Consider the following 16,339-nt stretch of genomic DNA (forward strand, 5'->3'; position numbering starts at 1 on the left):
TTGACACCAAACACTACTCTGCAATGCTTGTATATTTTAGTTTCCTTTTCTGAATAGTTTCTCCACCAGAAAAATCTTACATAATCTCTATCTTCTGGACATATACTTATCTGTAATGTTTCTATATCAGAAATTATGCCAATTGCATTGATGCGAAATTTTAAAAGCATTGATGGGATTAATTCCAGAAAATTCGGACCCTTTTCCAAGCAACCATTTAATGAATTCCCATCCTTGTCCCTAGCTGATGCATCGAAAACTGGGCGAATTTTAGTAGTTGCACTTGATTCTTTAATGACTGCATGGTGCGACAAATAATGAATTGAATTTTCTTGTCTCATTTCATGCTCGTCGGTCACTTCCTCAATAACTCCCAATTCTTCCATTCATCGAATACCCTTGAATAATCATCATATTTTTTCAAACTCAGCAATCTTTTTGTATTAGACTCTAATCTACTAAGGGCCATTTCCTTATTATCTAAAATATTCAAGTGATCTTGCGACCAAGGTACTTTAATTTCATATCTTTTTTCGTCATTTATAGTAATAGGCATAGAAATGGATCAAAGCTTGCTCTTCTAGAATTTCATTTGATTTTACTTGTACCGAATCTTTTATACCAAGTAATTCTAAGTCTGGTATTGACAATTCGGAAAATCCAGAAAATATAGTCTCATTGCGTTGTTTTGTGTCGTACTGTCCGATGAGTGTCCACCCCAAATATGTTTCGAGCGCTACAAGACCACCATCAAGGTGATGTTTTCTACCAGTTAATAAATGACCAAATATATCTGCTCCTATAATAGTTCAATTTCCTTTGGAGCATTTGACCAATTACTATCGTGAATCACAATATTACTTTGTTTCAAATAATTTATACAAGATGTATCATTAATACGAGGAATATGATTGCAGATTTTATCTTGATTCAACATGTTGATTTTGAATTCATGTGTGTTATCAATACTTCTTATTGTTACTTCGAATAACTTATGAGTTTCTGGTTGGGATTACTTCCCTCCAAAAACTCCCTGTATTTTAGTTTCATTGTCAATTTTCCTCAACTTTAGTTCTTCTGCACTTCTAGATAAAATATAAGATCTTTGTGAACCAGAATCTAATAATGCTCCAACTATTTTTTCGCTCGCTTCAAAATGAATCCGCACAAGAACTGTTTGCAATAATACTGTATTAGATAAGTTGCTAGTCAAAATACTTTCTATTTCTTTCTTCTCATTATCCTTCTTTCCCCTTTTCACATCTAAATCCGGACACATTATTGGATAATGTTTCCTCGAACAAACTATACATCTCACAAATGCTCTGCATTGTTTACAAGTATGATATTGTTTTAGGCAAACGAAACAACCTTTCTTTTCTTTGACAATATTTTTTCTCTCATTCAAAGATAATTTCTGAGCTTTGAGACAATATTGACTCCAGTGAGATTTTGTACAGAAGAGACAATATGGAACTTTCTTACCAACTTTTCCTGCGTCTTTCGAACTTGCTGAATACAATGCTGCAGCTGTGTATAATCCACCGCCACCTGTTTTATCGACTGGTTTATTGTAGAAACTTGACTGTGCTAGATTTATTCTTTTTTCTGATTCAACTTCGCTTCGTAAAAAATCTAATAAAAATGACAGAACCACAAATACTTTTCCCTATCTCATTTGGATTCGAAATGCTGTTCACTTCATTTGAACTGCGATATCTTTCCCATGCTTTCAATGTATCGTTCGGTAATGAAGATTCTACCAAAGGACACAACATTGCCGCATATTTTTCCTTTGTTACCCCCAGAGATTCCAATGCCCTAAGTTGTGTTTCTATAGCTTATCATAAAGCTTGGAAAGTGACATACTTGTATTGTCCATTGCTTGTTTGAGACCTAAACTCAGCAATTCTCTCACATACACCTCGATAAGGAATTCATCTTTTGCAAACCTTGCCTTCATCTGATCGACAGCTATCGTGTAATTCGCTCCTGATGGAGGAAAACTCTCCACTAGCTTCCTTGCTGCTGAGTCAACTTCTGTTGCCTGAAGTGGGTACTGAAATTTGTCTTCGAAATCGATTTCCATGTCTTCATGTATTTTTCGGAACTGTCCCCAAAATCCTATCCAATTTTTGACATTTCCGTCGAATTTTTTCATTTCAGTTTGTGGAAGCCGGAATTTTCTCTTGTTCTTTTCGCCGCTGCATTCTTGCGATGTTGTTTGATCCAATGACTTCTTCAACTCAGCTTCACTTTTAGTTCTTTGTCTTACGAATTCTTCTCGGAAAAATTCTACTTTGTTGAATTCCTCTTCTAAATCTTCCTCCTTCCTCCTAATAGTCCGTCACCCTTGTCTTCTAATTGCCTTAAAAGGGATAACATGTCGTCTTTGCTTCGTTCTTTGTCGCTTATTTTCAGGTCTATTTCTGCACATATTTTCTTGAAGTGTTTTCTTATTATTTCTCGTTCTTTCTTGAAACTCTCCATTATCACGGTCGCCAAATGTTATATCTTTACTTATTTACCTTTTGAAAACTTAGAATTGAACAACTTATTAGTTTTCCAAAAGTGACTTTTATTTTTCTATATATTGACAACTCTAAAAATATATTTCAACCTTAACTATCAAATTCAATGATGCCATGATATTTTCAATAATAAATTAATCTAGTTCCAACAGTCCCCATCTCGGTCCCCCTTAATCTTTCAGGGTGATCAGCTCCAGAAAAAATGGCATGATTTCTAATAATATTAGATGACCTCATATATTTAGTGTTACTTACGCCGGGCAGAGCGAAAACATATGGATTGCTCTTGGAAATTTTTGAATGATCCTGTATTTTAATAGCAGCTCAACACATTCCACTTGTTTCTTATCCAAAATAACAGAAACAGTGCGCTTTCATTTCCCTCTAATGAGAAAACACCACATAACTCTTAGACCCTTCTGTATTTTCTTATTGTTCTTTTCCATTGCCATCGTTGGTATGAATTCACACACCTCGTAGCGTTTTGAGTCTTCCATCAGAATTCGCTCAAGTTCTCCAGGTCTCCGGCGGTTGAAGACCTAAATACTTCGTAATGCGAATTTTGACGACGAAATTTGTATTTTAGTCGATTATATGAAATTTCTAAATTTTTTCGTAGATAAATATAGAATTTCCTGACATCATCAGTAGGTACTGGGCAAATCGATTTTTTCCTCCTCCTCATCTGCACCTGCGATTCAGTCACAGTTCTGGTGACATTGATCTCAACCTTTTGAGAAAACACCAACAAGAAATTTTTCGCATTTTTCCTGTTTACATCATTGTGTTTGATGATGCATTAATTAATGTGAAGTTTTGTGAGATATTTTAATGAAGTGCATAATAATGAGGCCACCCCGATGGATTTTTAAAATTACCTGTTTCAGCATCCGCTCCTGAACAACTTTTATTGACTCAAGACAATTGGAAAGATCGAAAACATCAGACAAATTATTCCCCTTTAAGACTTTTGAAAACCTTCCAATCACTCTCAAACGCTGTCTTATCATCGCGAAGTAGCGTTCATGTCTGTATTTCTCGCACATTTTTTTGCGTATAAAATGACTAATTCATCGTATTTTATGGAACGAACGATATCGTCGTCCCTTAAAGGTGGAAAGAGTTTTTCTCTCACCATTTTGTTCGCTGTACTATGTAACCTAGACTCAATTTTTCTCCCATTCAGCATCGCACACCGTGTTTTTCTTCTCGCAATTCCAGTGCATGCTCTGCAATGTACACGTAGACTGATTTTAGAATAAAATTCTTTGCATTTCATGTATGGGAGAAAGTCTGTGGCTCTCCTTACTTTAGAAGAATTCGGTCTTCTCGAGACCATTGAATCACCATAGTTCCAACATATTTTTGTGTTATATCGAAAATTTCCTTTTATTCTGTTAGAACTGATGATTTCTCTTCTCTCTTCTCATCTTTTCGCTAATAAAGAAAATTTTCTTACGGCATCCTCATTCTTATGAACACTTTCAAGGTGCCATGCAAATTTGTTAAGTTTTTTGTTACAAAATAGGCAGAAATGTTTTCTCCACCTCCTCCCCTCGTTTTTGATACGGAAACGATAAAATTCTCTTTTTCAATAACTTAATTTGTGCTATTAATGGTTTTTTCCAATATTTCATGTGATGAAGAAATCCTCCGCTGCGAATAGTTTCCTCCTTCATCTTCTGAATCACTCTGCACTGTAGAGTCATTCGGGGCAACTGTGCGCACTTTTGCCTTTCAAGCCATACCCTGTTTCAAATGTTGAAGCTAGGAAAATTAAAACATATTCATTCATGAGATAGAGAATTTTCTAATCTATAAAAAAACATCAAGAAGCCAACAAATCAAAAACGTTTTCTTTCCACAAAAAGAAATTTAATGGTGAAAGTCGGAGTGCGTTTACATGCTCCGTATTGCGGGTAAGTGTGCGCACCCTTACGGGGTAAGTGAACGCAGTGCTTAGTGAACCACACAATTAAAACAAATTACAAAATAATGTCATCAAAATGTTACAATATTAGAGAAATGCTGTTTATTGTCAATACAGAAGCGCCTTTTTATAAGCACTGCATTATTGTTCGTGTCACAATTCCTGGTGAACACAACACTTGATACATTCCCCTGTTGGTGGCTCTTCATATTTTTCCGAACAAATAGGACAATATTGATCGAGTCTGAACCAAGAAAATCAACAATGTCATAATTCATTCCTCACTGAACTAATGCCCATATAATGAATCTATGCGCACACTTACCCGCGCACACTTTCCCCAGTGAGCCAAAATTTGAATTGACGTTCTTATAGAGTTGAGCAGCTAAGAGAACCTGAAATTTTTTATTATATATTTAGATTAATATGCCCATGATCGAATAAAATATTGTGTAACACTATCGGACTCGGAACTTGGCCCTGGCAGAATTTGCAGAGATGCTGAAAATTAACAAGAAAACTAGTGAATTTGATTGATTGCAGATAAAAAGTTAACGAAACGTCGCACGGCGTACTCCTATGAAAAACTAATTCGGAGATTCTGCGCCCTTGCTTAACCCAAATGAACCCCTCTTTCATACATTGCATAGTCGAGATATACGCACTGCGCACACTTACCCACTGCGCTCAGTTACCCCGAATGACTCTATCACTTTCAGTTTCTTTTTCCTGTTGGAATAAAGGGTGAGCATCTGAATATGGATCTGTCGGAAAAAAACCTCTACTAGAAACTTTGTCTTTTATGATTACAATTCATATCAGAATACATTTTTTTTTCAAAACAATAAAGTTTCTCTCCTGACATTGGGATAAAATTGTCCAATGAATAACTTTTGTAGTCAGAAATCGTGTGTGGAAGGAAACAGATATATTTACTCAATTTGATGATTTCATTTTAGGGGGTGTTTGAAACTTTATATTATATATAGGTTGCCTTTAAAAATTAGCCGCAAATACCTGTAATTGATTTTTGTATAATTGATTTGCTGATATCATAATTTGCAACTATATGTTTATTCTATACATTTTGGGCCATTTCGAAGAAAATGATGTGAAAAATAGAAAAAAAAAATGGTTGCAAGTTCTCAGTCAGCCACAATGTAATTGTTGCCAGGTATAAACAGATATATTATTTATTTATTTATTCAAATAAATTACATCCAACAGGCACATGCCCAATCAGAGGTGTAAGTTGAAGAAATCTGGTTCAGGAAGTGGTAACGGGAAGAGACGACAAAATGGCGGCAAAGAATGGTGAGATTAATATTCCAATCTTCGATGGAGTGGACTACTCTAACTGGAAAATACGCATATTCAAATTCTTACAATTTTAAAAGTGCAAGGAAGTGATGCGAGCGAAAACCAGCGCTGACGATAATAAATGGAACGAACGAGATATTCAGGCAACGAACTATATCTACAGCGCCATATCCAATAAGCAGCTGGAGTATATAAGTGACTTCGAATCAGCCTACGAAATAATCAAAAAATTTGATGAGATGTATCTGAAAAAGAGTACAGCTCTGCAAATTGTTTGTCGACACAACCTTGAAAACGTAAAACTTAAAAATTATGAAAAGGTGAACCTATTTTTCGATGATTTCGAAAAAGCAGTAAATGAATTGAAGCAGGCAGGTGCGGTTATAACAGAACATGAGAAACTAAATTATATGTTGAAAGTACTTCCACCAAATTATAGTCATATTGGTGATTTGATCGACGTATTACCAGAGAAGGAAAGAACTGTTGATTATCTAAAAAGCAAGATAAAGTTGAGAAACGTGGAAGAAAAATCTAGTGGAGCTCCGAATGATAGTTCAAATGTATTTCAAACAGAAGCAAAAACATTGTCACAGAAATGCTACAAATGTGGAAAACCCGGACATTTCAAAAGAAATTGTCGAACCAGAGGCAGAGGTCGAGGATATTTCGGATGTAGAGGCCGAGGAAATGGTTCAAACAATCAACGAAGATATGATAAATTTGAATATGGAAGTAGTTTCCACACAATCATTTCAAACAACACAAAAGTGAGTGAGAAGGAGAACAATAAAACGGGTCAGATAGAATGGTTGCTTGACAGCGGTTGCACAGATCATATCATCAACACAGATGAATATTTTGACACATGTGAGACATTGAAGAAAACTGTGAAAGTCAAAGTTGGTGATGGACGAATACTTGAGGCTACAAAAGTTGGTAATATAAAAGCTTATTTCTTAGTATATGGCGGAATAGCCGAAGTAATTTTAAAAAATAATTTTTTATGTGAAAGAAATGAAGGCAAATTTATTAAGTTATTCTAAAATTACAGAAAGAAATTCAATTGTGTCTGAAGGAAAACTGTCGAGAATATAGTAAGGTAGAAGCTATCGCTGTAAAGGATGAGAATTTGTATAAAAGGAAATGTTATACAAATGAAGAAATACTAGAAGCAAATGTGTGTAAAAGTAAGATGACCACCAAAGCAAAAATGCATCGTACACCAGGACATATAAACTTTAATAATTCAGAAGTGATGTGTAGAAATGAATCATTGGATGGATTACCCAAAGAAATTGAGCCAGATTATTTAAAATGTGCAACATGCATCCAAAATAAAATGCATAACATCCCTTTCAGTAACAACCGCAGGAGAGCAGACGATATTTTGCAAATTGTACATACAGATTTAAATGGGCCTCATCAAACAACAGGTAACTGTGGTGAAAAACACTTTTTAAGCTTCATAGATGATTACAGCAAGCTTGCCAAGGTTTATTGTATCCGGACAAAATATGAAGTCTATGATCATTTAAAACAGTATGTAAATGAGGTACAAAATCTTACTGGAAAAACTATAAAAGAACTGCGATGTGACAATGGTAAGGAGTATATGAATGCTATAATAGAATTTTCGATTTTGCAAAAGAGAAGGAAATAATAATAAAACCTACAACAATATCAAGATGGCCGTTACGTGTTGTAAGTGCTCGAAGACAATAAGTCGTTACGACGACTCAATTTCATGCTCTAAAGATAGTTCATATCTATTTCACATTCAGTGTGTAAATTTAACCGTTCAAAGTCTTGAAACACTCAGAAACTCTGGCACCTTTAAATCCTGGCTCTGCGATGATTGTTCTCCAGTAGACATAACCCCAAAAACTGATTGTCCAAAGGACTCTGCACCGGAAACCGTAGATTATTCCACTGAGAAACTACTTGGAAATATTACAAATACTATAACTGATACTCTCAGGTCATTGCTTATGCCCATGGTACATGACTTGAAAGTGGAAATTGTGAACCTTCGTGAGGAAGTTTCAGGCTTGAGGAGCGAAAATATGCGAATTCTTCAATATATCGACTCTCAAGGAATTGGAAAGGACCCTAAGATCAAAAAATATGCTGAAGTTGTAAAACAGAATAGCAATCCGAAAGTGAAAATTTATAAAAATAATGTCAACACGCCAACTGTCAGCGAGATAAAATCTCCAACAGAGGAAAAAACAGCAATACACCATCCAGAGGACAAAAGTGTTAACACTATACCTAGCCAGAGCAAGAGTTATGTCCAAAATACCATTGAGGATAATTTCATACCTGTAAGAAACAAAAGAACTAGACGTGTGGACAAAACCATCGTTGGAAGCGGTAAGGCTGAAGAAATGTCCATTAGAGGTATCCCTAAGTATGGATATTTGCATGTCTGTAAGCTCGATCCTTCTTTGAAACCCGATCAAACATCTCAACACAAATGGATTCGTTGGAGTAATATGTGAAAAATTGGAGTCAAAGAGACCTAAAGAATATTCGTCCTTCAAAATAACGGTTCCTGCTGAAGATTTTGAAGCTGTAAAAAATCCAGACTTATGGCCAACAGGGAGTAGAATAAACCATTTTTTATTCCGTCTCAACAGAATGAAAGCGCCAATGATAGGTGCATAATTGTACATCAAAATGTTCAAAGTTTAAGAAATTGTGTACTTAGGTTAAATCAGTTTGTAAACAATCACAGAGCATGCTTCATAGCTGTCACTGAACATTGGCAAGAAGAACTCGATTCACTTGTCATTGGTGGTTTCAAGTTGTGTTCTAAATACTGTAGACCTGGTGGTTTTGGTGGAAGCGCAATTTATTGTAGAAATGATATATTTTGTGAAGACCTTCCAGATCTAGTTAGTTTAAGTATTCCACATGTCATTGAATGCTCGGCTGCAGAAGTACGTGGAAGGGATAGGAAGTATGTTATTGTTTCAATTTATCGACCCGATACATATCCCCGTTGTAATATTAATTTGTTTTTTGAAAACATTCAGAAAGTTCTTCAAAAACTAACAGCTGAAAATGCTCATTTCGTAATTGCTGGTGACTTCAATATAAATTTGCTGGCGAATGACCATGATAAACAGAAATTTATTTCAATATTGGAAGGATTTGATGCTTGTTTTACAATTCATGAACCAACTCGGGTTACACATAACTCTTCCACATGTATCGATAACTTCATTACAAACTTGATTGATTATGACACTTGCGTTGTCCCGTCTCATTTGTCTGACCACACCGCTCAACTTTTTTCGTTCACATTCAATAAAATTCCAAAGGTCATAAAGAAGCAAATTCGCCTCATAAACGACTCTACTATGGAAGGTTTTTTGGAGGGTCTATCTACAGTGAACTGGAATGATCTTTCAATCTACCAAAACACAGTAAATGTCGATTCAATGTGGGACATATTTTTTAACAAATATAAGTCCATATTTGATAGATCATTTCCTCTTGTTACGATCAAAGACACTTCTTCCCAGAAAATATATGTGGACACATCTCCAGATATAGTGAATCTAAAAAACCAACTGGATTACCTGTACCTGATTTCTCGTTACCGCTCGGAATATCTTGATATTTACCGCAAAACGAAAGCTTTATATGATGAAAGTCTCAACATGAATAGGAAAAAATTCATAAGTGATCATATTAGAAATTCCAAAAATAAATCCAAAGCGGTCTGGAATATGATATATCAAATCACGGGACGTAAAAATGAAACTCAAAAAGGTTTGTTAAGATCCAATAATCCCCAGAAGCTTGCGGATGATTTCAATAGGCATTTTACCAGCGTCTCCTCCTTATTGATATCTCCTACTCCAAATTGTACCCAATCTGCTCCGGTAGCTGATTGTATCCATCGGAATTTGAGTTCTTTTTTTCTTTTCGAGGTCACATCGGATGAGGTTGTCAGGACTGTAAGGGGAATGGCAAATAAAGGTTTTGATGGGATACCGATGACTGTTATTAAAAAGTCTATTTCTATAATAGCGCTGCCAGTAGCCCACATAATGTATACTGCCTTTAAAGAAGGAGTTTTCCCGAAATCTTTGAAGATAGCTATCGTGAAACCTTTATTCAAGAAGGGAACTACAGATCACCCTGGGAATTATCGTCCGATAAGCTTGCTAACTTCCTTTTCGAAATTGTTTGAGAAAATTTTGGTGAATCGGCTTTTAAACTTCTTCCGAAAATCAGGTGTGTTTTCGGATTGTCAACATGGTTTTTTGAAGACAAGAAGCACTGATACAGCGATTTTTAAACTGGTGCGGTCAATTCTTGGGGCCTTGGATGAAGGTAGGGTACCAATGGGGCTTTTTGTTGATTTTTCCAAGGCTTTCGACTGTGTGGTCCATGAGAAATTGCTACATAAATTATCTCTTTACGGAATTCGAGATAAACAACTAGATCTTATGAAGAGCTATTTGCAAGACCGAGTTCAGAGAGTGTGTGTTGAAGTTGATGGTGTCTCATACTATTCCTCTGATGAAGTACTGAGCGTTGGAGTGCCTCAGGGTGGTATCGCCGCACCACTACTCTTTCTGGTGTATGTGAACGATTTACCGGAGAGCATTTTGACGGATTTCATTTCGGATTTTGCTAATGCAAGTCCGGCTTTTGATTTTCAATCGGGAGAATGCGATCATGAGGTTGTTATGTACGCGGACGATACCAATATGCTGGTGGTAGAGGCTGAAGTTGCCAAATGTATGGAGTCCACGCAGAAGGGTTTTTCTTCTATCGCCAACTGGTGCCGCCAAAACCAGCTCGTTCTCAATTTAGAAAAAACCGAGTGTATGTTTTTTTGTACCTCGCACAATAAAACAGTAAAACCTGAGAATATAGATCTTTCAGGACAGATAAAAGATCTTACTGTGAGTACACGCTTTTTGGGTATTGTTCTGGATCAACATTTTAGTTGGTGTGATCATATAGGTTCACTTCAGAGTAGACTTAACTCTGTTCTTTATACTCTTCGAGTACTTGTACGTCAAGCTGACCTAAGCTTACTAAAGACCGTGTATTTCTCTAATTTTCAAAGTCTAATGGCGTATGGAATCATTGCGTGGGGAAATAGCTCCGATATCACTAGGATATTCGTGATCCAGAAAAAAACTTTGAGAACTATTCTTCGTTTGCCATCCAGAGAATCTTGCCGTGGATATTTCAAGAGAGAAAGAATATTAACCCTTACCGGTTTATACATATACAGATGTCTTGTTTTCCTACAAAAGAACGAACATTTTTTTGAGAAAAACTTGAATCTAAACAACACCAGACGTATCCAAAAGTATCATTTACCGAAGTATTCCCTCACATTAGCACAGAAAAATGTCGAATATATGTGCCTCAAATTGTTTAGTAGGGTACCAAAGCAGTATCACGCTTTAACGGACATCAAAAAATTCAAGGAAGCTATCCTGAATGTTTTAATAGATCTAGAGCCATACTCTATAGATGAATATATGAACTCTTAATATATTTTTTGAGCTGTTCTCATGTATTTTATTGTTAATTTCTCATTTCTTTTTATTTTGCCTTGTTGCTTTTGTTCCCATGTATTATGACGTATTTCATCTTCAGAATGTAATTCAGATTATGAAATAAACGATATTATTATTATTATTATTATTACCTTGTCCAGCATACGTACACGAATTAAATGGAACCGCAGAAAGGTTTAACAGGTAGTTGATGGATATGGGAAGGTGTTTATTATCAGAAGCCAAGGTTGAAAGAAGGTACTGGCCAGAAATAATAAAGACGGCAGCATACCTGAAGAATAGAATCTTGACAAATACGATTGAAAAGAAAACCCCATTTGAAATCTTTTTCCAAAGGAAACCAACAGTAAAGTATCTGAAAATGTATGGCAGCAAGGTCTTTGTACGAATACCAGAAGAAAGAAGAAAATGAAAATGGGATAAGAAGGCAGAAATGGGAACACTTTTGGGATACACCGACATAGGTTATAGAGTGCTGATCAACAATAAAATCATAATTGCAAGGCACTGTGATATAATAGAAGAAGATGTAACTCTATGTGGTTTTGATGATGAAGAAGAAGATGAGCAAACGGAAGAAAACCACCCAGTTGATGTAAAAAGCGAAGAAAAATTCCAACCTGAAGACAAGGAAAGAAAGAAGACCAAAAAAAAATGCTCAGCCACCATTGCGATTTGATGAAGAATTTGGATATTATTGTATAAATGTAAATTATTGTAATGCTCTTACACCAGTTAATTTTCAGGAGGCGATAACCTGTAAAGATGCCAACGAATGGAAGAGGGCTATGGACCGTGAAATGAACAGTCTGGCTGAAAATAAAACCTGGACACTAGTTGACAAGCCATCCAAAGTGAAAAAGGTACTCGATGAATACAAAGCGAGGTTAGTGGTCAGAGGATTCCAGCAAACTGATTGCTTAGATGATACCTATTCTCCAGTTGCTGGAATGCCAACTATCAGATTATTGTTGTCTTATTGTTGTCAAAACTCATTAGAAATACATCAAATGGATGTAGAGACTTCATTTTTAATCGGCAAAATTTTACGTTGAATCGTTAGCTTGTACTTGGTAAAGATATTGATAGGTGTGAAATGATGTATTCCAAGTATTTAGTCAATTTTTTAATATTAGGTAGAGCGCTTTCGGCTTATGAGAGCTATCTTCAGTACCTCTACAAAAATTAACAAGTCGATAAAATATCATGATGTGTTGATAGAACTTTGTACTCACTTGTCAAATCAAAATAAAAAGGAAATGGACAGTCATTCGACCAAATCGACAAATAACAAATGCCACGGAAAATTTCACTCTCAAACAACAATGAAATATCAATAATATCACTAATATAAAAGTACTAAGGTGGTAATAAGTACGAAACTGATCAAAAATATCAGGTTAGATCATAGAACATAACAAACAGAATAATAAATCATGACATAGAGAACAATCAATAAAAGAATAACATAAACATCAAAAGCAGATACAACCATATGCATCCCTATACATCTGTTCATCGAATAAAAACAAGGTTAAAGATCAGCTCACAAGGAAACTTGCTTATAACAAACAAACAAATAAATACGTAAATAACCAAATTAAATTACAAATAAAATGTGAGCAACCATTCACGTCTCATAGTCTCTTAAACAAAGGTGTATATGATTTATTCAAACATAGGTTTGTCTGAATGTTCAAACAATTACAGTTCTTAGAAATTTCATCCTCGATATGTACACTCTCAAGAAAATCTAACTTAGTATAATTTCTACTGTTGGTCTGTCGTATAATCTTTTACCTCGATTACACTCAGCCGCAAAGAGCAGGGAAGTGAGCAGGGAAGTGGGCAGCATGAGAATGTAATCACTACACTTCTCCTGCTCCTGCCGCTGCCACTCGCGCTGCCCTACGCTCCCTAAATTGGCGGTTTTTCGTGCGGAAGTCAAAGGACCGGCAGTGCGAGCGGCAGTACGTGTTTACATTCAATCGGGTTGCTGCTCTCAACGTAAGCGGCGAAGGGTTTCGAAAATAATCAATATAATATATCATATCAATATTATTGGGAAAAATGTCCACGACAGAGTGGAACAATGAAAAAATAATTATGCTATTAGAACTCATAGAAGGTGAAAGGGTGATATGGGATAAAAGCGACAAAGCCCATAAAATCAAACATAAGGTTCACGACGCCTGGAAAAGGATCAGTCGGAATATGGGGGATATTCCAATTGAGGAATTGAAGGCGAAAAAAAAATCACTTATGGCCACATTCCGACCACTTCTGTGAAGAAAAATCCAGTCCATTAAGTCTGGATCAGGAGCAGATGATGTTTTTCAACCTATATGGCTGCAATTATCTCTTCATCCGTCATTGCCGAAACTTGGCCGCGAGAGAAATGATGGAGCAGAGTGTAAATACTCACTGCCTTCGATACTGCCGCAGAAGTATTTCGGGAAATATTTCCGGCAGCGCGAGTGGCAGTGGCAGTGGCTGAGTGTAATTGAGGTATTTGAATTATCCTGAGGGCTGAATGAATGATTGTTAAAACTAATGTGATGACCAAAGACTGACTTATCTGGGTACCTCAAATGCTCGGAAATTCTCACTTTCAATTGTCTGCACGTTCTTCCTATGGCAAAATTTTATCAGAAGTATATGTAAAACGGCCAACAGGATATGAAAATGATCCTGAAAAAATTTATTTGTTAAAAAAATCATTATATGGTTTAAAAGAAAGCCCACGTGCCTGGTATGAATGCTTAAATGAATTTTTAACTGAACTAAATTTTAAAAGATGCAAATATGATTATTGCTTGTATTTTAAGAAAGAAAATGAAAAGATTCTGATAATATTGTTATTTGTTGATGATCTTTCAATTTGTTGTGAAGACACAGATTTGCTAAATGATGTTAAAAGTAAACTATCCAAGAAATTTAAAATGAAGGATTCAGGCAAAGTAAAACATTATATAGGTGTTGATATAGAATATGATTACAGTAACAAAAACATTTTAACTATGAGTCAAGAGAATTTATTGAATCTTTAGAAGTTATAATATTGAAAATGCAAAGTTGTACAAATCACCTATGGAAGTAAATTTAAAGTTGAAAAATGCTACATCAAATGAAAACATTAAATTTAGAAATTTGATTGGAGCACTTTTATATATTAGCTCAGGTACTAGACCAGATATTACCTTTAGTGTAAATTATTTGAGTCGTTTTCAAAATTGCTGTGATGAAACTCATTTCAAATATGCATTAAGAGTGTTGAAATATTTGTATTTGACAAAAACTTTGAAATTGAAATATTATAAATATGATAATGTTGAATTGTTAGACTGTTATGTTGATTCAGATTGGGCAGGAGACACTATAGACAGAAAGTTTACGACAGGATATGTAATAAGATTCTGTGGAAATGTTATAATGTGGAAATCGAAGAAAAAAATGTTATAACAAAATCATCTACATTCGCTGAATATATAGCTCTGTCTGAAGTAGTTACAGAGGTAATCTTTTTCATTGGTGTAATAAATGATGTTTTTGATAAAGTAAATGAACCAATTAAAATATATGAAGACAACTCAGGTGCAGTGGCTATTGCAAATTTTGGAAACTATACTAAGAATTCTAAACATATTGAGGTTCATTACGATTATACTCATGAGCATGTCAAAAATGAGAAAATAAAAATTGTAAAGATTGAATCTGAAAACAATCTTGCCGACATTTTAACAAAAGCATTGGGCAATATAAAATTTTTCAAGTTTAGAAATTATTTAAACATAGCATAAAACTTTTATTGATAGTTAAGTTAAGATTTTAAGTATTAATAGAATATAAACTCACCAATGGACAGAAAAAAAACATCTTCTGAAGGGACATATTGTTAAAGCTTCTAACACATCGATATAACAGGACTGTGGAAATGGTTCTGCGAACTCGGGACACTAAATCTGAACGTGTAATTAGATATTGACGCAAGTCGATGCGCTTTGAAATCAAGGAGAAAAAGTAGTGATGCTGTGTCAATACTCTTGTTGATGAATTTATATGCAAAAGTAGCATCAGCAATTTCCCTTCTTTTCCTCAAACTCGTGAAATTAAACTCGCTCAGCAAAGAGTGGTGGTTGGGATGAACAGTATAGAAATTTCAAAAATTTTCTTTGAACAGCCTCTAATGCTGAAATGTATTTATTGTGATATGGATTCCATGCCACTCTATAGTATTCAAGTTTACTACGCACTAAGCAGAAATACACTTACACTGATTGTATAGCTCTAATATTTGAGAATTCCCTGCAGTTGCGTAGAAGAAAACCCAAAGACTTATTGGCACTGCAAATAATGCTTTCAATATGAGGACCGAACGAGAGCTTGTAGTCGAACAAAACGCCTGAATAGGTATTTAGTTTCAACAACCCTTCTCAAAGTTTACTTTCAATTTTATATTCGAATTCAATAGTAGACAGTTTTCTAGAGTAACTCATTACTTTACTTTTCTGAATATTCAAGGGTAATTTGTTAGAAAAGCACCATTCAGACATGCGCCGGATATTGTCCTGCATGATATGACAATCAGCTATATTGACCATTTCCATGAAGAACTTGAGATCATCTGCGAAAAGAAGCCTTAAAGATACTAAATTACTGAAAACGTCATTGATGAACACGCGGAACAGTAGAAGACCTAGGTGAAACACCAGAACAAGCTATAAAATAAAAGATTTCACTCCCTCATATTCATAACATATAACCGTCTGCCATCCAGATAAGACCTCAAGAGCAACCGAAGGTCAACAGAAATACTGAACCTAGCCAACTTCCTCAAGTGCTGTTTATGAGGTACTTTGTCGAACGCTCTGCTGAAATCAGCATAAACCACATCAACATGCCTGTGAGATTCGAGACCGCATGAAGCCATGCTGAGACTCTGGTAAGCTGTTGTGCACATGTGAATAGATCAGATCGAAGAAAACAATCTCAAATAACTT

The 16,339-nt window shown here is 35.4% G+C and overlaps 1 protein-coding gene across 1 annotated transcript; it reads right to left on the bottom strand.

The window, feature by feature from the left end:
- Window positions 1-694: 694 nt before the first annotated feature.
- LOC123317730 lies at window positions 695-2,490 on the bottom strand. Its single transcript, XM_044904339.1, has 3 exons — window positions 2,352-2,490; window positions 1,870-2,280; window positions 695-1,635 (listed from the first exon to the last, which is right to left on the bottom strand). Exons 1-3 carry the CDS (start codon window positions 2,488-2,490, stop codon window positions 1,013-1,015), a joined length of 1,173 nt encoding a protein of 390 aa, XP_044760274.1. The 3' UTR covers window positions 695-1,012.
- Window positions 2,491-16,339: the final 13,849 nt, after the last annotated feature.

Source organism: Coccinella septempunctata, chromosome 7, assembly GCF_907165205.1.
Source record: "Coccinella septempunctata chromosome 7, icCocSept1.1, whole genome shotgun sequence".
In the NCBI taxonomy this organism is placed as follows: domain Eukaryota; kingdom Metazoa; phylum Arthropoda; class Insecta; order Coleoptera; family Coccinellidae; genus Coccinella; species Coccinella septempunctata.